We start from the raw sequence: 23169 nt of genomic DNA on the forward strand, positions 1-23169 counted from the left end.
AGTGCTCAGCTTTCTTTATGGTCCAACTCTCACATCCACACATGACTACTGGAAAAACCATAGCCTTGACTAGACGGACCTTTGTTGGCAAAGTAATGTCTCTGCTTTTTAGTATGCTGTCTAGGTTGGTCATAGCTTTTCTTCCAAGGAGCAAGTATCTTTTAATTTCATGGCTGCAGTCACCATCTGCAGTGATTTTGCAGCCCAAAAAAATAAAGTCTGACACTGTTTCCACTGTTTCTCCGTCTATTTCCCATGAAGTGATGGGACCGGATGCCATGATCTTCGTTTTCTGAATGTTGAGCTTTAAGCCAACTTTTTCACTCTCTCTTTCACTTTCATCAAGAGGCTTTTTAGTTCTTCTTTGCTTTCTGCCATAAGGTGGTGTCATCTGCGTATCTGAGGTTATTGATACTTCTCCCGGCAATCTTGATTCCAGCTTGTGCTTCATCCAGCCCGGCATTTCTCATGATGTACTCTGCATATAAATTAAATAAGCAGGGTGACAATATACAGCCTTGACGCACTCCTTTTCCTATTTGGAACCAGTCTGTTGTTCCATGTCCAGTTCCAGCTGTTGCTTCCTGACCTGCATACAGATTTCTCAGGATGCCGGTCAGGTGATCTGGTATTCCCATATCTTTCAGAATTTTCCATAGTTTGTTGTGATCCACACACTCAAAAGCTTTGACATAATCAATAAAGCAGAAGTAGATGTTTTTCTCGAATTCTCTTGCATTTTTGATGATCTAATGGATGTTGGCAATTTCATCTCTGGTTCCTCTGCCTTTTCTAAACCCAGCTTGAACATTTGGAAGTTCAGGGTTCACATACTGTTGAAGCCTAGCATAGAGAATTTTGAGAATTACTTTGCTAGGATGTGAAATGAGTGTAATTGTGCAGTAGTTGGAACATTCTTTAGCATTGCCTTTCGTTGGGATTGGAATGAAAACTGACCTTTTTCAGTCCTGTGGCTACTGCTGAGTTTTCCAAATTTGCAGGCATATTGAGTGCAGCACTTTCACAGCATCATCTTTTAGGATTTGAAATAGCTCAGCTGGAATTCCGTCACCTCCACTAGCTTTGTTCGTAGAGATGCTTCCTAAGGCCCACTGGACTTCACATTCCAGGATGTCTGGCTCTAGGTGAGTGATCACACCATCGTGGTTATCTGGACTGTGAAGATCTTTTTTGTATAGCTCTTCTTTGTATTCTTGCCACTTCTTCTTAATATCTTCTGCTATCTTCTGTCCTTTACTGAGCCCATCTTTGCATGAAATGTTCCCTTCGTACTTCTAATTTTCTTGAGGAGATCTCTAGTCTTTCCCATTCTATTTCTTTCCTCTATTTCTTTGCACTAATCACTGAGGAAGGCTTTCTTATCTCTCCTTGCTATTCTTTGGAACTCTGCACTCAAATGAGTATATCTTTCCTTTCCTCCTTTGCCTTTTGCTTCTCTTCTTTTCTCATCTATCTGTAAGGCCTCCTCAGACAACCATTTTGCTTTTTTGCATTTCTTTTTCTTGGGGATGGTCTTGATCCCTGTCTCCTGTACAATGTCACAAACCTCCGTCCATAGTTCATCAGGCACTCTGTCTATCAGATTAGTCCTTTATATCTATTTCTCACTTCCACTGTATAATCGTAAGGGATTTGATTTAGGTCATACCTGAGTGGTCTAGTGGTTTTCCCTACTTTCTTCAATTTCAGTCTGAATTTGGCAATAAGGAGTTCATGATCCAAGCCACAGTCAGCTCCCGGTCTTGTTTTTGCTGACTGTATAGAGCTTCTCCATCTTTGGCTGCAAAGAATATAAACAGTCTGATTTCGGTGTTGACCGTCTGGTGACGTCCATGTGTGGAGTCTTCTCTTGTGTTGTTGGAAAAGGGTGTTTGCTATGACCAATGTGTTCTCTTCACAAAAATCTGTTAGCCTTTGCCCTGCTTCGTGACATCTGAGCTCCCGCGTAAAGGACAGGCAGGAAGGCCAAACCCTGGGGAGGCCGCGTCGGGAGGCAGGCTGGTGGGGCAAGGACCTCGCCTCAAGGGGCTCTGTGGGTCACAGGAACAGGGGGTGACCCTTCCCAGCCTGGGAAGCTTCCAGGGGGTTCTAAACAAGACGGGACAGGATCTGATTGTCCCTTGAAGAGGTCTGTCCCGGCCACCATGCCACAGGTGTTGCTGAGGCTGGCTGGGGGAGAGGAGCTGGTGGCTGGCACGCTCTGGACTGGGGACAGCAGAGCTCAGACCTGGGACAGAGTGAAGGCCACGCCCAAATGGCAATAGGCATGTGGTCCTGGAGGACATTTCGCCTTCTGGGGCCTGGTGACCCCAGCTCAGAGAGCCTGACCTCTGATCCCTACCAGCCAAGCCCAGGTGTGCTCAGAGCATAGCCCAGTTCATGGCCATGGAGCACAGACACTTCTGGAAAACAAGAACCACGAGCAGGGCCTGGCCGCTCTGAGATGGGACCCAGACCCCTCCCCCACTTTCGGGCAGATGCTGGACTCAGGGGAGGGGTGGGCCTCCCCGCTGGCTGGGCGAGAGCCTGCAGGGCAGGGGGCAGGACAGCCCTCGAACTGTGAGGGGGCCGGGGCAGGGCACGCGGCCCACCGGCTCCCACACATGGCCTGAGCCAGGGCCTTACACTCTGCAGAGGCCGATGCCCGTGGTGTCGGCTTTTGTCGATTGGAGAGACGCAAAAAGAGCAGCGGTGGCCGGGCCCCGGGGGAGGGGGTGAACGGGGGGAGCACGGGGGCGGCGAGCCCGCTCTGTGTGACCCGGAGCACACGTCGCCGCACATTTGTCAAAACCCGCAGAGAGAAGAGCCCAGCGGGACCCCTGATGGGAGTCGTGGGCTCGAGTTAATCGCAGCCTCTAGTCGGCGAGCCATGCTCACGACAGAGAGGGAAGCGGGAACTTCTAGGCTTTCGGCTCTGTTCTTCTGTAGCAGTCTGCTGGTTTTATAAAGCTAATCTGAAAGACGTTTCGTGGCGTGCTCTGCCCACGGCGTCACGCTGTCTCCGGGCATTCTCTGCGTCTGTGGTGTGGCCGGGGCCCTGGGATGGCTACCCTCGGGCCACTACAGACCCACTCACCAAACCAGGCCTGTCCCCTCCCCCGCAGGCCTGAGCCCCCTGCATCCCACCCACAAAGTGGCCCTGGGCTCTCCCTGCCCGACAAACGGCAGCATGGGTTCAGGCTCACGCTGGGTGGCTGGTGGCAGGGGACCAAGGCCCCGGATCGGTGGCAAAGGAGGGCTGAGCAGGACGGGGGAGCTGGCCACACATTCTGCTGGAGGAAGGGTTGCAGCATGCAGACCACCTCTCGGCCCTGTCACAGGCACCGGCGGGGCAGGAGAGCCCACCCTGGTGCTGGGTGGACACACAACAGGCCTCCAGGAGCACGCGGCCCTGCGTGTAAACAGGCACGGAGGCCTCCAGAGACAGACCTGCCGTAGCCAGCACACTCGGCAGCACTGGGCTCCCACACTGCCCACCGCAGGCAGGATCCTGGCATCAGCTGAAGGCTTGGATGGGGGATCCACCTCTGAAGCCCCTTGCAGCCCCTCAGGGACCACCGCCTCCTCCCTGGAGCTGGCAGCTGAGACAACACCTCACCCCAGGTGCGGGGGCTCCAGATACAGTCTGGGGCCTGGGAGCTCACACCAGCCACCAGGACAACTAACCAGCAGGGGAGGGTATCAAGACACCGAAGAGCGAAACGGGGGTGGAGAAGACAGTGACAAGCTGGGCAACACAGAGGAGAGACCCCACATGGCTTCCGCCAGTTCCGGCTCCCCTGCAGCTGCCCAGGGCCAGGGCTGGGGGGGGTTGGGGGTGCGTTGCAGGGTCCCTGGTCCCGCTCTCTGGCAAGTGTGCACACACACACCTGCAGTCAGCCAGCTAGGCTGCAGTGCAGCAAGACAACCCCACCTCCCCACAGCCCTACCCCTTCTGCAGAAACACTTTCCCTGAGGGACTGCTAAATCTTGCCATTTGCAGACATGTTCCCGTGACCCCCACAGGATATCAGGGTGCCCTCTGCGCCCACAAGGCTGAGAAAGGGCACAGGAACTGCAGGCGGAAATTTTTCAGCTAAACAGAGATTTTTCTTTCTTAGCTCAATGTGAAACTTTAAAAATAGACATAAGAATATGGCAGATAACATGATAAGAAAAAGTTCCCACCCCATTTCCTCCTTTTTCTCTATTTTGCCACACAGTCAGCTTTTTATTGTTTTTCTCTTTTTTTTGAGAAAGAAAATCGTGCATCCATGGAATCTCCGGTCAAGCCACCATCCATCACCTCCCTGCTTCCTGGTGCAGCCTGCCCGCCCCTCCTCTACCAGCCAGGGGCATCACACGTCCAGAACCGGCTCCCGGGAGGAAAAGCTCGAGTGCCCGGAGCAAGCCCTCAACCCTGCACTTGAGGCTGACCCCCCATGCACGCGTGTGCACACACACACACGTGCATGGGCCAGGCACACACTTGTTGAGGGTCCAGCGGATGGAGCTGTTCCCTCTGTGGAGAGCACCGCTGTCCCCCAAATGCTCAGATGACTCGGTCCATCCCCCCCACTCAGAAACACCTGCTCCACGAGGCCACCAGGACCCCACCTCCACATCACTCATCCTTCCTCACCCTCTGAGCATTCATTTGCTGATCCTGGATGTGTGGGGGGAGACTCAAAAATGGGGAATGGAATGAGGCTGTTGTCTGTGGTACAGGCTACAGGTAGGGCTTACAGGAGAGAAATGACACCAACAAGCCAGGCACCGGAGTGAGAGATGAAGACGGAGAAAGACCTCCCTGAGCCCAGCGGTTAAGACTTGGCCTTCCAGTGCAGGGGCGCAGGCCTTCCAGTGCAGGGGCGCAGGCCTTCCAGTGCAGGGGCATGGGTTTGATCCCTAGTCAGGAAGCTCAGATCCCACATGCCACCTTGCATGGTCAAAAAATAAGCCACTGAGGAAATTTTAAAAGGTGTAAGGACAAAAGTAACTCTCAGAACAAAAGCACAAGCCTTTCTAAATATTTTTAAAGAGCAAAGCACACACATCTTGTTGAGGAAACTGCCACAGTAACTATGACAAGAGCCGCGTGATGGTAACAGACCACGACAGCAAAACCAAGAATGTTAATTGCATTAACACAAGTGGAAAAGCTTAACGTTTCCCTTAAGAGAATATTTAAATGTGATTCACGAATGAAGACAACTGCATGCACACAAGAAACACACTTTAAATATAAAGACACAAAGAGGCCGAATGCAAAATAAAAGAAAAAGATAAACTACGTGAGCACGAATGAAGGGAAAGCTGGACAACGCGGATTTCAGAGCAAGAAAATTACCAGAATGAAGAAGGGCATTTCATAGGGATAAACGGGTTAATCCATCAAGTTCAGTTCAGTCGCTCAGTCGTGTCCGACCCTTTGCGACCCCATGAATCGCAGCACGCCAGGCCTCCCTGTCCATCACCATCTCCCGGAGTTCACTCAGACTCACGTCCATCGAGTCGGTGATGCCATCCAGCCATCTCATCCTGGGTCGTCCCCTTCTCCTCCTGCCCCCAATCTCTCCCAGCATCAGAGTCTTTTCCAATGAGTCAGCTCTTCGCATGAGGTGGTCAAAGTACTGGAGTTTCAGCTTTAGCATCATTCCCTCCAAAGAAATCCCAGGGCTGATCTCCTTCAGAATGGACTGGTTGGACCTCTTTGCAGTCCAAGGGACCCTCAAGAGTCTTCTCCAACACCGCAGTTCAAAAGCATCAGTTCTTCGGCGCTCAGCCTTCTTCAGAGTCCAAATCTCACATCCATACACGACCACTGGAAAAACCATAGCCTTGACTAGACGGACCTTAGTCGGCAAGGTAACGTCTCTGCTTCTGAATATGCTGTCTGGGTGGGTCACAAGAGGACACAGCAGTTCTAAATACTAATGCATCCAATGGCAAAGCTTAGAAACACTGGACAGAAGCTACTAAAAGTGGAAGAAGGAAAAGGCGGACGTACAGTCATGGCTGCAGAGTCTGATACCCAGCCCCTCTCAATAGTCGATAGAACAAGCAGACACACAGTCAGCGAGGACGCAAGAGACAAGAACACTGCCAATCACAAGGACCTAATTGACGTTTACAGGACAGCCCTTCCAACAACAGCAGAATGCACACTTCTTTCAAGCGCGCATGGAATATTCACAAAGACGAATCTCATGTTGGGCCATGAAACAAGTCTCAACAAATCTTAAAAGAATCAAATCGTGTTAAGGGTTTTCTGTTACTTCAAATGGGTTAAAGTAGAAATCGGTAACAGACAAAGCATCCTGAAAATCCACAAATGTTTGGAAAGTAAGTAATATGCTTTAAAATAACCCATGAATCAAAGAAGAAATCACAAATTAGAAAATATCAATATATATGGAATGAAATGCAAATAAAATGGTCTTTGGACCAGTCAAAGCTATAGTTTTCCCAGTAGTCAGGTATGGATGTGAGAGTTGGACTATAAAGAAGACTCTGAGGACTGAAAAATTGATGCTTTTGAACTGTGGTTTTGGAGAAGACTCTTGAGAGTCCCTTGGACTGCAAGGAGATCCAAGCAGTCCATCCTACAGGAAATCAGTCCTGAATATTCATTGGAAGGACTGATGCTAAAGCTGAAAGTCCAATACTTTGGCCACCTGACGCAAAGAACTGACTCACTGGAAAAGACCCTGATGCTGGGAAGGACTGGGGGCAGGAGGAGAAGGGGACGACAGAGGATGAGATGGCTGGATGGCATCACTGACGCGATGGACTTGAGTTTGAGCAAGCTCTGGGAGATGGTGAAGGACAGGGAGGCCTGGTGCTGCAGTCCAGGGGCTGCAGAGTCGGATACGACTGAGCAACCGAACGACAACCACAAAGGCCACCAAATGCCAACACTGGGAGATAAGAGGGGCTTTCAGTCAACGCCCTGGCGGGTCAGAGGGCAAAGCATCTGCCTACAGTGCGGAGACCTCGCTTCCATCCCTGGGTCGGGAAGATCCCCTGGAGAAGGAAATGGCAACCCACTCCAGTATTCTTGCCTGGAAAATCCCATGGACAGAGGAGCCTGGCAGGCTACAATCCAGGGGGTCGCCAAGAGTTGGACACAACTGAGCAGCTTCACTTCACTTAATCAATGACCTTGGTTTCTCCCTGAAGAAACTAGAAAAGAGTGAGAAAATTGAAACTAAGCAAGCAGGAAAAATCAGAGTAGAAGCCATGAAATAACAAAAAAGAAAAAAATCCAGTGAAACCCCAAGTTAAAAGTTAGTTGTTTCAAATCAGCAAAATCACTAAAACTCTAGCCAGACTGATCTCTAAAAAGAAAAAAAAGGCACCAATTACCAATATACAGGAACAAGACGAGAGACATCACCACAATCCTACCATTGTTTAATAATAATAATGAGATACCATGAACTTTGTTCATAAAAAAATTTAACATCTTGGGTGAAATAACGAATCCCTTCAAACACACAAAACACAAACTCTACTCAAGAAGAAACAGACAACTTGAATATAACACTTAGAATCTAGTCAACACTCTTTTCATAAGGGAAGTCCAGGCCTAGAGGGCTTTATAGACGAATTCCACCCCGTATAGAGGTAAGAAATAAGAGCAATTCTCCAGCTCACAAAATATTTTCAAGAGGGTGAAAGAAAGAATGAATCGCTTTTGGCCATTCAAAAAAATAAATAAATGCAGAGATAGAAACAAGGGGAAAAACACTGTGGGGGGAGGAAAAAGACCAATTCTACATAGTTCTCCCCCCCACATGAAGAGAGAACACTCCCCGGAACACGCTACCAGAAAACGTTACTCTGACACCAAAGGCGAAAACATCATAAGAAAACTATAGGCATTGTTCCTCACGAACTTAGATGCGGAAGTTCTTAGCAAAACTTTGGCAAATTAAGTTCGACAATATACCAAAAAAAAAAAGGTAATAATACAACATGGCCAAGTCAGGTTTATCCAGAAACACAAACTGGGTTTAACATTTGAAAAAAATCAATCAATATAATTTACCATATTGAGATGAAAGAAGGAAAAAAGCATGATTATCTCAAGAGGTGTAGAGAAAGCGCTGGACGAATTTCGGCACGCATTCATGGTAGAATAATCAGCATTAATGCTAGAAGGGAAACTCCTCGGCCTAATGAAGGACGTCCCTGGAAACCTGGCAGCATCACCGTGGCAGGGCTGCATGGCGTCGCCCTGCGCGTTCCACTCACGCAGACTCCGGCGCGCTGCGGTCTCAGTCAGACTTGTGGTTGCCAAGTGGGGTGGCAGGGAGGAGGGAAGGCTTGGGAATTTGGGGTTAGCAGAGGCAAATGATTATATACAGGACGGATAAACACCCAGGCCCTACGGGAATAGCACAGGGGACTCTATTTAGTATCCTGTGATAAATCATGATGTGAAAGATATTAGAAAGAATATAACTGAATCACTTGGCTGTATGGCAATAATTAACATTTGTCAATCAACTATTTCAATAAAACATATTTTTTAAAAAAAGAAGAAATACAAGTCCTTACAAAGACTGGAATGCAAATGTCTTCTCAGTAGCTCTAAACGGGAAACCCGAAGGCCCGCCACCACGTGACTGAATAAACAGCCTGTGGTCCATCCACCCAGCGGAACACAAGTCGGCAACAAAAAGGACGGCCCATGGACACATGCAACCCCCTGGATGCACCTCCGAGAAACGCCGTGGGGCACCAGACAGGGGCACGCACGTGGGATCCTCTGACAAGGGGACCCCATGAAGTGCAGACGCGTGTCGGCCCGACGGGCCTGAGTGGGAAGGGGAGGCCACTTGTTGACCGGGTCCCTCTGGCCCTCGAGGCCATCAGTCCTGGACTGAGAACCCTCACACCCACAGCCCCCAGTACCTGAGTCACCACAGCACTGAGCTTTATGCTGAGGTCTGGAGAGGGTGGGGGCCCTGAGCAAGCTCTAGGGGGAGGAGGTGTGTCTGGACACCTTCCCACCACCTAGAGTCTCTCTGGTGAGGCCCAGGAGAGTTCACAGCCCAGTTCTGGGCCCTTGGAGCGTCACCGACCACAGCAAACCTACTCTGAACTAGAAAGGGCTGGAACCTTGCAGCCCCAGGCCTGCCGCCCCTCACTGTGACCCTCTGAAGATAAGGCACAGAGGCCCTCAGGGCCACCAGCTGCCTCCAGTTGCTCATTTACACAGAGACCACTGACGGAGCTTAGGGAGGACTCTCCCAGCAGCAGAAATCCTCGCAGGCTCCCAGGACAAGAAGACCTCTTCCCAACGTCCCAGAGCCACTAAGTAGTCTAAGAGATATCCTCATCTAGAGGAAAATCACTGTGAACCTGAAATGAAGACAGAGCCGTTGAGCAAAAAGTGGGGGGGTGTTTGGGGGACCCCAACAGAGGGAGTCGAGGCCCACTCTCCAGGACCCTGAACACAGTGAGGCCACCAGCGTTCTGGGGCCAAGTTCAGGCTTTTGCAGCCGGGCCCAGGGACCGTAAGGGGTTGATGATGCTGAGAAATGAGTGCACACGGACCCAGCCTGGTCCCCAACATCAAGGACCTCAGCCCCCATCCCCGACCCTCCTGGTTGGGCTCAGAGAATGGTCTGGGAGAAGACACAAGCCCAGCTCAAGAAACTGAAGATGAGATAAAGATGCTGTCCCCTCCCAGCCCCACCCAGGTCTCCCCACCAAACTGTGTTCTGAACACAAATCAACCTCAGCTCTGTGGTGCTCGGAAACTGACCAGGCCGCCACGGGCCAGCGGGGCGGGAGAAGGCCGCCCTCTCAGCACACTCTTCACATTTTGTTCCCGTCCAGCTTCCCGTGCTGACAGTCTCTGGATTAACCGTGCAGATGGAATGCGGCCCTGAGGGGGTCTCGCTCCCTGCCGGCCGGAGCTCTGGGCCAAGAGTGCTTGTGTGCATGTGTGCGTGCAGACACATGGATGTGCCTGAGTGTGCACACCATGTGAGCGTGTCCACACGCGCAAGCCTCCATGCGCGTGTCCCCCCGTGTGTGTGCGTGTGCGCATCCCTGGGCACACCTGCCTCTCTGACAGCGTTCCGCTGGACCAGACATGCCTTTACCAAGCTGGGAAACGGGCACCACCACCTCGCGGCCACCCCGGCTTGGGTGCCAGCCAGCCGGGGGAACTTTTCTCAGCCCAGTGGGCTTGGGTCCACCTGGAAACGCAAAGGCAAGACCCCTGCCGTGAGCTTTGGGCTGGGGGCAGTCTCTGTCTCACAGTCACCAGCCGAGGGGAAGCGGAAGTGTGAAGGTTTGAAGCCTGGACTCGCCTTCTGGGGCGGCCCAGCGGGACTGGCGCCCGCAGACCCGTGTGTGTGAGGAGGGGCTCGTCACCCCCAAGCCCCCATGACCCTCAGATGCTCGGGCTGCCCTGGTGGCTTATGTGGTAGAGAATCTGCCTGCAATGTGGGAGACCCAGGTTCAATCCCTGGGTGGGGAAGACCCCCTGAAGAGGAAATGGCAACCCACTCCAGGATTTTTGCCTGGAGAATCCCATGGACAGAGGAGCCTGGCGGGCTATAGCCTGTGGGGTCACAAAGAGTTGAACACGACTGAGCGATAGCACTTGGGTACTTGGAGGGCCTCTCTCAGCCCCCTCTGCACTCATGAGTGTCATCAAGGCCTCCTGAGCCCAGCTGGGGAGGGAGGAGGGCACCCAGGGGCCCAGAAGGAGGTGACGGGCAGCCCGCTGGGCACGGGGGCGGCGGGGGGGAGGGAGGCCTTGCTCAGGAGGGTTTCCCACTGGGTTATGGGAGGGGGCTGCACAGCTACCTCCTTCTACCTAACCCACCCAGTGTGCCCGACCACCGCATAACAGAGGGGCAGAAAATGCAGAAAGAGAAGTCGCCTCCTCCTGCTCCCAGGTCTGTTGAGTGAGTCAGGGGCCAGGGTGGGGGCGGCCAAGGGGCATGGTGGCGGCCCGCGACCCTGCAGGGCTGTGCCAGCCCTTTCTGCCCTCCCGTGAAGCTACACAATGACACACTTCAATGGGCGCACGGCCGGGGCCCCTGGCTTCCATTCTCCATGACCTGGGGAGGCAGAGAGCGCGATTATAGCCCATCTGAATGCAGGCCCCTGGGCAATTATTCTGGCACCTGCAAGCCCCCAGCCCCCACCCAGAGACCGGCGACTCCCGCGGCCCACTCGTCCGGGGGGCGACAGCTGGCGGACCCCACCACGCCGCACCCCACAGCCACGAGGCCCCACCGGGCTCATCCTATTATCCCTGACGACGGCCCTGGGCAGCCCCCCGGGAGCCCCCACGTGGAGCGCCGGTGCCAGCCCCCGCCAGCCCCCAGCGGCACGGCTGCCTGTTCAGCCTGATCCCGTCATGTTATGTCAGCTGTTACCCCGCGCTTAAAACAAGGCCCTCCAGCTGGCCAGGGTCAGACGTGAAAACAAGCCCTAACAAAACCCGGCCCTCCAGCTACGCCGAGCGGAGACCCCACTGAATGTGGCACTTAATGGCGTGCCCCTCCGCAGCCCCCGGGCCCAGCATAAAGGAGACACCTGTCCCACGGACGGCACACTCTCATCCCGCCCCGGGCCCAGCATAAAGGAGACACCTGTCCCACGGACGGCACACTCTCATCCCGCCAAATCCCCGATGGAGGGGCTGCGGGCCGCAGCAGGCGCCCCCGCCCCAGCGTCTGACTTTTGTCCTGGGCCCTGCATTTTGGCGGGCAAGGTGGGACAGAAAACAAGGAGCAGAACCCCCCTCCCCAGCAGGACCCACGCCATGAGGGGCAGAGTGTGGGGACCCTCTTCCTGGGGGCAGCTGATGGGCGGCCTGGGTGCCGGGGAAGACCCCTGCCTGCACATTCAGCGCCTTCCAGCAGGGCCAGAGGGGCACCTGGCTCGACACGGGAGGCCGAGCCAAGCTCCCGTCTGTCCAGACCCAGGGCCCCCCTCGTCCCCACCCACCTGCACCCCAGCCTGGAGCTGAGTCACCATGGCCTCCGAAAAGGGAGAACGAGAGGGTGCGGTGGGGGGAGCTGGGGAGCGAGGCCACCGACACCTGGCGGCTAGGAGAGGAAGCTCTGCTGCTGTTCAGCTCCTCTGTCGTGTCTGACTCTTTGTGACCCCGTGGACCGCGGCACACCAGGCCTCCCTGTCCCTCACCATCTCCCGGAGCTTGCTCAGACTCATGTCCATGAAGTCGATGATGCCATCCAGCCATCCCATCCTCTGTCGCCCCCTTCTTCTCTGGCCCTCAATCTCTCCCAGCATCGGGGTCTTTCCTAAGAAAGCCCCAGGGGCCACGCAAACACACGCACACAAATGGGCACGTGGGGGCACGAAAACATAGGACACAGGCACCGCAGGTGTCAGGAGCGGCCGGGGGGCCTGCTGTGAGCCCTGCCTGACTCCTGCCCAAGGGAGGTGCCGGGCCAGCTGCTTGCACCAGCAGGGCGACTGTTTCTCCCTCCAGGGGCCCCGGGGGCCGTGGGCCTGGTGGGACAGGCTTCCTTGCGGGGAGGGCCTTGTGCAGACGGGGTGCCCTCAGGGGCTCTCAGTGGACTCCCGGCAAAGACACCCCAGAAGGCGGCTGAGAGGCCGGCACCCACCTCCCAGCTCGCCTCACAGAGCTTTACAGCCTGAAAACAGGAAACACCAGGGGAAGAAACAGAGCCAGACCCGGACCCGGCCGGTTCTCACAGCCGGCAGAGCCCTGGCCGGTCACAGCCCCGGGGCCTCCACATGGCCATCACAGGCGCCCCCTGGACCACAGAGCACCCTCCGCCCAGCGGGAGACACGGGCCCCCAACTCCAATTTCCTCCTGGAGGAAACGCTGGGGGCCCGGGGGCCGAGATCGGAGGAGGCGCCCGCTTCCCACGGGATCCGGGCTGCAGGTGGACGCGGCCGGGCCCCCGCCCCGGCCCTCCGCCCCCAGGTGGGGCCCTGTCCTCCGGCGCACAAGACTGCCTGGCCAGCCCAGGGCGAGACCCAGCCTGGGCCACTTGCATGGGATCGGGTTACGTGGTTTTCGGGAAAGTTTCGAACACGTTGCAGTTCCCTCCACCTCCTGCCCAGGAGCCCCCACCCCCTGCCCCTGGTTCTAACTGATTTGATGGACAGGACAGTCCCGGCCCGCGACAGAGCGTGGGCTTCACAGAGGGCGCCTTTGTTTGTGCTCGCGAGGCGCCCCAGGACCCCTCCACCCACAGGGCCCCGTGCCCCGCGGAAGGCTCCGGTTACAGCTGAGGGTTCCCATTTTCACGGCTCCGGGCCGAGGGCAGACCCCGCAGGAAGGAATGTCAGCTGTCCCCTCAGGAGCAGCTGCCTCCAGGCCAGGAACGCGGCCAGGAGCCCCAGGGACAGGGACCCCTGGCGGGCGGGCGTGATGGCCCAGGGGTGGGACGCAGAGCCAGCACCCAGGGCCTCACAGGGGCCCAGCGCCCTCGAGCCCTTGGCCGCCTCCTGCGCAGACGTCCTCAGGGCGGGGGTCCTTCCCACTTACAGGACAAGGGCGGTGGCGCTGGCCCCTCAGAGCCCAGGAGGGAGACCCCGCAGGCAGAGCTGGGACCCCGTCAGGCCAGAGAGGCCACCAGCCCGTGGCAAGCACGCACAGAGGGGGGAACACCACAGACACCAGGAGGGGCGAAGGCACCCGAAGGGGATGGCAGGGGTGGGTGGACAGAAGCGCCCGGAGAGGCTGGAGGAAGTGAGGGGGGCATCCCAGGGGCGGGGACACAGGGCCCCTTGTTCAAGGGACACGGCAGGCGGCTCAGGCCCACATCCACAGAGTCATGGGTCGGGGGGCTCCTGTTCTCAGAGGTCCCCACTGGGTGGCCAAGGGACTCTGGAGAATTAGCCAAGACCCCTTGAGGGCAGCAGCTTCAAATTCTGCCTGGTGGCCCCGAAGCCTCTGTTCATGGACTCTCAAGGGGACGCTGGGGGGCACCCAGACATGGGGGGTTTGGGGGCTGCCTGAGCCTCACCCACCCCTCCTGGCACGCAAGAGACAAACCCAGCAGTCTACCCCGCCCCCAGCCACGCACTGTCCAGGGCGGGCCCCCAGCTCATTTCTGTCCAAGGGGGCAGCAGGGAGCCCCCACACCCGCCTGAGCCCCCTCACCCAGGGGCCAGGGTTCCTGCACACTGCCTTCCTGGGGGCGGCTCGCAGCGGGGCCTCAGGAGAGGTGGGCCCCCTGCAGCCCGGAGCCACGACGCCCCTGCACCATGGAGCGGCCCAGAGTCCCCGCGCCACAGCGCGCCGAGCGGGCTGCCTGAGCCAGGCAGCGACTTGACCCTGGCCTGGCAGGGCGGTCATGTGCACACAGAGGGGTGCCTCTCAGCCTTCTGGCTCCTGGGGGTGGGTCAGGCCCTCCCACACTCTGGCACCAGCCCCGTCTTACACAGGCCCCAGGGAGGACCCTGGGCGCAGAAATGGAGCCCGTGACCCTGCCACAGAGTGGGCGCAATAGAAACACTTGCTGAACAGACGCAAGTGAGGCGCCCCCACACCGGGATGGAGCGCCTAGGCTGGCCACATCCTGAGGAAGAACGTGGAGAAGGCCCCAGCAGCCAGAAACAGTCCTCACTGGGCAGTGCCCGTGTGCCGGGTACAGAGGCCCAGGGGCTCAGGGCCCCGCAGCGGGGACACGTCTCCCCAGGGCATATGGGGGCCAGAGGACAAAGCCAGCAGCGTCGCTGGGTGAGCAGGAAGGTGCCCCGGAAGCGGATGTACAGGAGCAGGGCTTTGCTGGATGTGTAGGAGTTCACCAAGCAGGGAGGGGAAAGCTGAGAGGACAGCCCCCCAGGGAGGCAGCAGCCCAGGAGCAGACACAGCCTTGGGGTCTGTTCACAGAGAGCCTGGGCCAGCCACCGGCAGCCCGGCCTTGGGCAGACGCAACCCAGGCTCTGCGAGCTTCCCCCCGTCCATGCCAAGCCTCACAGCATGGCTGGCGGGGGCTGCAGGCCCGGACTCAGCGCCACTGCCTCGACCGGCACGTGAAGGGTGTAAGGAGCAGGGCCGGGAACGGGCGGGCCTGCAGAGGCCGGAGCGAGCTGGGTGTGCACTGGAGCCGGGGGTCAGGAGACAGAGCCCAGGCCTCATTCCAGAGAAACGCGGGGCCCACCGAGGGGCCAGGGGACGTGTCCGGGGCGGGGGGGGTCCCCATGGGGCCTGGATTCGCAGCTAGGAAACTGAGGCCTGGAGGGCGGGACACTCTCGCCTGTGCTGGGGGAGCTGGGGCCCCAGAGTGGGTGATCCAGCTGGAGGGAGGGCTGGGTCACCGCGGAGGGGCCCCCGGGAGCCTGGGCCAGGGAGGAAGCCTCGGCGATGACCTCATCCACTAGGCCTCCGGGCTGCGGCTCACGGGGTTTTCAACCGCAGCCATCGCAGGACAATCCCTGGTATGCTCCCACCAGAAGCTCAGGATACGCGGGGTCTGTGCTGTGCTTTTGAGGGCCTCTCTCTTTGTGTGGGATTTGAAAAAGGAAAGAAAAAAAAAAACACCCTGCGATTTCGGAGACAAAAACCAGCCCCTCACCTGGGCCCAGCCAGGGTTTCTTCCCCCAGGGAGCAGGGAGGGGGTGTGTTTGCCACAGCAGCAGGCTGGCGGGGGGACGGGGGCGGGGGGGGGCACACAGGAGAGCCGCCCAGAGCTGGAGCCCGGCCACAGCCGCGTGTGCACACCAAAACACGGGCACAGACCGTGCATGAGGCCATGTGCACAAGCAGACACACAGGCGCGCTGCACGCTTGCACACAGACACGTGTACACACACACACACGGCTTCACACACACACACACACACACACACACACACACACACACACACACGGCTTCCCCTGAATTCAGGAACCGTGTCGGGAGCCCTGTTCCCCGGAAGCCGCAAGCAGGGCTCAGATCTCGAACAGGCCGTCCGCAGCCCCGGGACAAGACCCCGTGGCAGTGATGAGACCCCACCCCAAGTGGCTTTTTCAGCCCCCCAGATCTCCCTGGTTCAGCAAAACACTTAATCCCTCGGAGGCCGCCTGAGGCTCCCTTGCCCAGAGCTGAGACAGCAGCTCTCCGGCCCCATAAAAACCAGCACATGAAAAGGAAGACATATGGGCTCTGTGGGAAAACACAGCTTCGAAGGACTTTTTTCCACCATTTAAGCACCGAGCTGTTCTCGGGGCCCCTCCTAGGCTCCGGGCTGCGGTCTGGCTCGGAGCTCTGGGTCCCGGCCAGCGGCAGCCTCGCGCCACGGGCAACAGCGCCACCTGGTGTCCTGCAGCCCCAGCCTGCGCGGCCAACCTCGGGGGGCCTGCGACCACCACCTCTGCAGCCCCTGCCCACACCCGCTCCCTCCGTCACGCCCTGCCTGGGGTCATGCCCGTCCCCAGCCCGCAGACCACAGCCTCTCCAGGGAGCCCCCGGCCACCGCCTCCACCCAGAGCCCTGGGACCCTGGGCCTGTCTTGCCCACTGCCAGCTGCAGGGGGTGGTCCCGGCCTGCCCCTGGAGGCCCCCCAACCCACCTACCTCCTCCTCCCACCCTCAGGGCACCCCCTCTTGCAGGAAGCCCTCAGCATCCCTGCAGACACCCTGTCCGCCCCCCAGTCCCACTTCACCTCCTACCTCCATCATGCCCCAACCCTTGACATAATTCATATCACAATTCATATCTTTCCTGGAGCCTGGGCCCCTGCGGCTGCATTCCTCCCGGTGACCCTGATACCCCACCGCCCGCCCCGTGGCCATGACTCCAAAGGCGGCTGGACATGGTCAGCTCAAACCCATCACAAAGGACCTGTTTCCACAGGCCAGTGAGTTAGGAAATATTTGGGAACTCGGTACAGGCCATCAGAAGGTTGCATCTGAGGCCATCCTCCCCCAGCCTTTGTTCCGCAGATGGAGAAGCCGAGGCCCAGGGCCCCATGGCAGCTCTGGGAGCCCCACAGAGCCCCCTTTGGGCTCCTGGACTCAAAGCAAAGTGTCCAAACCCAGAAGCACCGTTGTGGGCCTGTGGCGGGTGCTGCCCGTGGGCCCCTGCTCTGTGGGGGGAGGGCGGCGGTAGAGGAAGGAGACAGAGTCTGGGGCTCCCCGCTTCAGCCTGCAGACCCCCGTCCCCAGCCACTGGGGGGAGAGCGGGGCGCACTAAGGAGGGGGAACTCCGGCAGATGGTGGTCACGGGGGGGTGCCAGCGTTGACGGCCGAGTCGAAGCCTGACCAGGTGGGCGGGAAGGCAGTCTCACGACAGGTCAAAGGGTCAGTCAGCCCGCAGGAGCATGTGCCAGGGCCCCAAGGCAGCGGGAGGGCCCAGGGTCAGGGGTCAGCAAACTGCACGGGAGCAGAGGGAGCCAGGGGTGGCGGGAAGAGAGAGGAAGTGCACAGTACTGGGGGCCCAAGAGGCCCAGCAGATCCGAAAGCCCACCAGAGCTTCCAGAATGACCAGAGCTTGGTTTTGGAAAACCTTCCCCCCCCCCTCACCTCCCCACCCCCCTGCCCCAAAGCCAACAGCTGCGGTGTGGAGAGGGCGCCTGGGGGGCACGAGTGTGGCAGAGAGAACGGGGAGGTATGGAACAGGAGATGCACCCGCAGCAAGGGCCCTCTGCTGGGAGGTGGGGGCTGCTCGCTGGCACACACCCCCAGGGTCCCAGCCCCAGCTGAGCCCCGATCCTCAGCGGGGGTGGTTTAGCTGCTCAATCGTGTCTGACTCTGTGTGGCCTACCAGGCTCCTCTCTCCATGTGATTCTCCAGGCATGAATACTGGAGTGGGTAGCTTTTCCCTCCTCCAGGAGATCTTCCCAACCCAGGAATCGAACCCCGGTCTCCTGAATCGCAGGCAGATTCCTTACCAGCTGAGCCATGGAGGAAGCCTCAGGGAGGAGACCGCAGTTCCGAACACAGCCACCAGGAGGCGCGCGGACCTCAGCGATGCCCGGACTGTACGCGGTCAGTTCCTCCAGGAGGCGGGGAGACGGATGGTCGCGGGGCCCCTTTGCCACCACGCCCAGCTCTGGGCCTCCTCGCATCATGAAGCCCCAAGGAACCCAGTGTGACTGTGAGCAGCAGTGTCAGGGGGGAGCTCCCAGACAGGCCAAAGGGAGAGGGGCGGCCGGGCCCGAGGCCGCCAGGGCCTGCCCCCCACCCCGGAGCTGCCCTGGGGTGACCCACACCCTCGATGGTCTGCTTTCCAGCCCCAGAGCTGGGCCTGGGATGCACTGACATCAGCGGTGATTCAGGAGCCAAAATCCCGTGTGGGCTGCCCCTGGGGGCCCTGCCTGAGCCGCAGGAGGGTGGGGCCAAGTGGCCTGCAAAACAGGACCCACGGTGCTACAGGGCCCAGGCTGGGTGGTGGAGGTGGGGGGGGCGGTTCCGGGGGCCCCTACCCCGATGGGACTCAATGTTGTGGGGGCCTCTCAGTGAACCTTCCAGCAGAGGGGGAGCCGACACAGTCACTCAGGGGCCTCGTGGGCTGAGCTATGACCCCCCAGATCCCTACTGTGGGATCCTGACCTCAGAATCTCAGATGCAGCTGTGTTTGGAGACGGGTCTTTAAAGAGGTGATATGGTGAAATGAGGTCCCTAGGGTGGGTCCTCGTCCCACAGGACTGGTGTCTTCATAAGGAGGGGAGGTCACAGCACAGACACACACAGAGTGGCGATACACAGGAGAGGACGCCGTCCCAGCAGAGTCCTGCCCTCTCCCGGGGCTTGAAGGCCACGCCCAACCCAGAATGCGCAGCAGTCTGCCCGGGCCGGCGCGTCCCCTCAGGAGACGTGGAGAGCCCCCTCGCCCCGCCCCGGAAAGCCCGAGCGACCGAGGGACGCCAGTCTCCACACCCCACCAAGGCACCGGACCAGCCCCAGCAGCAGCGACTTGAGACAGACGACTCCAGAGGGTCGGAGGACAAACCCCCGCAAACAGTGACGCAACAGAGGAAGTCACAGGCTGCGCAGGCAACAAGGGCAGTTGCCTTCCTAGACACCAAAACCTCCCAGACACAGCGGGAGAGGTTCCATTGCCGATGGCAACCAACGGCTGTTAGCATACTGATGACAAGAACAGCAGCTGTCTAAAACCCACATCCCCAGACCACGAAGCCCTTCTGATAAACACACGCCCTGCCCGTGGACAGACCGACCCCATGCCAGAGAGACGCTGGCCTCCCCAAATTCACACATCAGACACCGACAGGCATTTTCTGGGAGCCCAACAAGCTGATCGTAAAGGCCACTGGGGAAAAGAGACAAGCACGAATCGCCAGGGGACCCCTGAGAGAGAAGAGGGGCCCCGACGTTAACCGCACGGCGAAGCGGATCGTCGTGGAGGTGCACACGCAGCTGTGGACAGAACAGGAGGCCGCAGAGCAGAGCCCTGGACGTCCGGGTCCCCAGCTGTGTGGGGGAAAAAGACACACTCTGGAGTAAGTGGTGCTGGGGCCGGGGGCGAGAGGGACGGGGAGAGAGCAGACTGGATCCCTCCACCAGGATGTGCCCAACGAACCCCGACAATTCAAAGCCACAAGATCCACCCAGACAGCTCTGACCTAAGAAGGGGAAACTCCGTGAGCACGAATGCAGAAGCGTCGGGTGACCGGTGGAGCCAACTGCGTAAAGTACAACAGGCGCTGCCTCGAGGCGCGTCACGAGGACTCGGGGACCCCGGCTCACAGCCATCGGCTGGCGAGGGCAGGGGCACCCTGGGCCGAGGCTGGAGGCAGGAGCGGGGATGCCCGCAGATCTGTGTGCCAGCAGGCCGAGCAGACCGCGACCCTGGCGCCTGGTGCCCATGTCCTCTCGTCCTTCCTTCCCTCCCAGCTCAGCCCACTCCTCCCGGAAGCCCTCCCAGACCACCAGGCCCAGGGGCCCGTCATTCTTCCGCCTCCTCAGGCCAGTGGTCATATCCTGGCAAGGTAGGGAGCCAGGAAGGCGGGGTCCCCACTGCCTCTAGGCCCCCAGTATCAGGGCAAGCCCCCAGAGCCAGCCCGCCGTGGGGCTCCGGCACAGGGTCCCTTGGGTGGGAGAGGCCAGGAGTGGCGGGCTTCACCTTGCAGCCCACCTGCCTGGGGGCAAGAGCGCAGGGCCCCTCACACTGGTACGTACCATCCAGAAGAGGGTCCCTGTGGCCAGGGCAACATACTGCTCGATGGTGGACAGCACGCTGAAGATGAGGCAGACCAGGACAATGAGGAAGCTGCGGGACAGGAACACACGCAGTCAGTGCCACGCCAGGCCGCCCACCCCGCCCACTCAGACACGGCCCAGGAAGGGGCGCGGGCAGGGGGCTCGCCCACCGCCCAGGGACCGGGCACTTCCGCCCGGGGCCTGAGGGCTCCCAGTGCCACCAGCCCCGACCGCCAGGTGCGCACTAACTGCAGCACAGCCAACAGCAGGCAGTCACCACCCGGCCAGGAAGGGATGGGCTCTGACCCAGGCTACGGGCCGACGGGCCTCGGAGGCCCAGGCCGAGAAGCCAGGTGCTGCCCACGTGGTCTCCAAGGATCCAGAGGGGAAATTCACGGGCAGAGAGCCACCTGGGGACCACAGGGCCCGAGGGGCTTCCTCTGGGGCGGCAAACGTCCTGGACACAGGGTGGCAGTTGCAGGCTCCGTGGACGTCCCCACAACACGCGGTGTGCTCGACATGAGGGCTCGCCCAGACCAGGGGCGCAGGCAGCCGCAGGAAGCAGGCCCACACCACCCTCCAGCCTGCTTCCCCATCGACACAGCCCGCGGCTGCTTCCTCTCAGCAGCGGGCGTGCAGCCAGGGGCTCAGGGTCAGCCCCAGGGCCGCCCAAGGCTGGACCCGTGTTCCGCCTCGCGCCCTCTCCTCCTGAACCCTCCTGCCTGCAGCCCACGGAGACGCTTCAGCACAGCCTGTCCAGCCACAGACACAGTCCCAGGAAAGGACGTCACCGCCGCCCACACTGCCCAGCCTCACTGTACAGACGGTAACACGCGTCCCCGTGAGACGACGGCCGCATCAGCTGTGGAGAGATGCTACAGACGGGAAAACCGGGGCCCGGGCTCCACGCTCCCTGAGGGTGAACCCCAAGCAGCCAAACCACGGAGGGGGGTGAGGCCAGGCCCCGGGGAGGCTCAGGGATCGCGACAGCCTGGTCTCCTCCCGTCTGACCCTTCCCCTCCCCACAAAGGACATTTGCGGTGACACTGAGCGTGTCCCAGGTGACTCGGACAGTCGCCCACACCCAGACCCTTCACCAAGTCACACCTGCAAAGCCCTGCCTGCCACGAATGGTCACACTCGGGTGCAAAGGTCAGGACACCAACACCCCTGCTGGCCCACAGTCATCATGCCGACTCACTGGCCGAAGCCCCGAGCCAGAAGCCCTGTGCCCCGTGCCACTGTCCCCAAGGCTGCAGTGAGACCCTTGGTGGGGAAGGTGCGGGCCCAGACCCAGGTCTGCGGGTCCTGCTGCCCACGGCTCCCCAGGTTCCCCACCTCCAGCCCCCGCCGCCGGGACGTGCGTGAAAAGTCCTTAACTCTCTCCCAGTCCCGCCTCCTGAGGCAGAGGACATGGGCAGAACCCACGCGGCGTCTCTGCCCCCTCAAGGCGTCGCGGTGGGCCCTGCGGCCGGCTCGGCTGCCTCGGAGGCCGGGGGGCAGCGGTCGCTCTTCTGTGAGGCCTGTCCCTGTTGCCTCTTGCTGCCAGGGCGGCATCTGTCGGTGTCGAGACGACCTCGGCTATGCTCATGGAGCAGCGAGAGCTCGTTTAGATCCGTGCGCCAGGCAGGGGCACCGAGGCCCGGGGGCAAGGAGGACAGAATCTTGCCAAGACGGGGGTCTGGCCACGGCAGCTCTGCCTGTGGACAGGTCTGCAGGGAGGGCACAGCAGGGGGGGGCATCCTCGGCTCCTGCTCAGAGGCACACAGAGACCCACCCCACCCACACTGTGTGAACCTCGGCAGAGGCCCTGGGCCAGAGAGGGGGCCCCCAGGAGCGCCCCGCTGGGGGCCGCTGGGCCTCCGGGCTCAGAGCTCACTACCCTCCACGCTGTGTCGACCTCGGTCACGCTGTCTTCTGAAGGCTGAACAGCTCCTCAAATACCTGCACACGTTGTGCTGGTTTCAAAAAGAATCATTTTACAAAGGGTGCTTTGTCCGCTCCGAGCATGTGGGCCCAGGAGCTTCAGCAAGGCCAAGGTCAGGTCCTTGCCCTTGGGGTGTTGGCAGCAACCTGGGGGGCCTGGTGCTCCCCGTCTGCTTCTGCGGGGCTGGCCACCCGCTCCGTCCCAGCTCGGGTCCTAAGGCTCCAAAGTCAGGCAGCCGCAGACCTCTGATAGCTAGGGGAGCAAGGCCCAGGGAAGGGGGAAAACCGCCCTGTTCTCTGCCCAGGTGTGGGAGTGGGGCTGGGCAGGGGAGAGAGCCCCTCGGGTCCCAGTGCTGCCCGACCCGACCTCCCAGGGGTGTGTGTGCGTGCCTGTGGGAGGCGGCCGTGGCTAAGGCGAGGACGATGGCCTGCTGATGCCCTGATGGCAGATCCACTCTGGGCGCACGGCCTCCGGCTCCTGCCCAAGGATGTCCATGCCCTTATCGGACATCGGACATCATTTCAGCATCTGCGGCAGCAGGTGCCCAGGAAACACAGAGGAATGCGGGAGCTGTGCCAGGGCGATGGTCCAGCCGGAGGGTGCGCCAGGGAACAGCGAGGGGCAGATGGCAGGACCCCACCCCCATGCCCACGGGCTGGGTCCCCCGTGGCACCGGTGCCTGGCGGGCTCAGCCCAGGCGGGGCAGGACAGACCAGACCCTCAGGGAAGTCCATGGGCATGGTCTCTCCGGTCCACAGGGAAACCTCTTTCAACCCTGGATGTTCCCCAGTGATGCTGAAAATGTGAATAAGAAGCACACGCTTCACGGGCAAGGGGAATATAGCCTGTTCAAGGCGCACCGGAACCCAGAAGTGACAGACCTCTGCTGTCAGGCTCTGCGAGCTCTGAGTGAGGTCCAGGAGGCTGAGGCGCAGCACTGGGCCGGTCAGGGAGCGTTAGCTGCACCCTATCTGTGCGCTCAATTTCTCTGTGACCCCATGGACTGTAGCCAGGCCCCTCTGTCCAGGGGATTTCCCAGGCCAGCAGACTGGAGCGGGTTGCCATTTCCTCCTCCAGGGGATCTTCCCGACCCAGGGATGGAACCCATGTCTCCCG

The 23169-nt window shown here is 59.4% G+C and overlaps 1 protein-coding gene across 1 annotated transcript in view; it reads right to left on the reverse strand.

Annotated features, from left to right (window-relative positions):
* The window catches only part of KCNQ1 (potassium voltage-gated channel subfamily Q member 1), a 377490-nt gene that overhangs the window by 300733 nt on the left and 53588 nt on the right, over nucleotides 1-23169 (reverse strand). Inside the window, exon 2 of the mRNA XM_052662163.1 lies at nucleotides 20106-20196. Coding sequence (XP_052518123.1) covers nucleotides 20106-20196 — 91 coding nt within the window. The remainder of the gene's footprint in view (nucleotides 1-20105; nucleotides 20197-23169) is intronic.

Source organism: Budorcas taxicolor, chromosome 25 (genome assembly GCF_023091745.1).
Source record: "Budorcas taxicolor isolate Tak-1 chromosome 25, Takin1.1, whole genome shotgun sequence".
NCBI lineage: Eukaryota > Metazoa > Chordata > Mammalia > Artiodactyla > Bovidae > Budorcas > Budorcas taxicolor.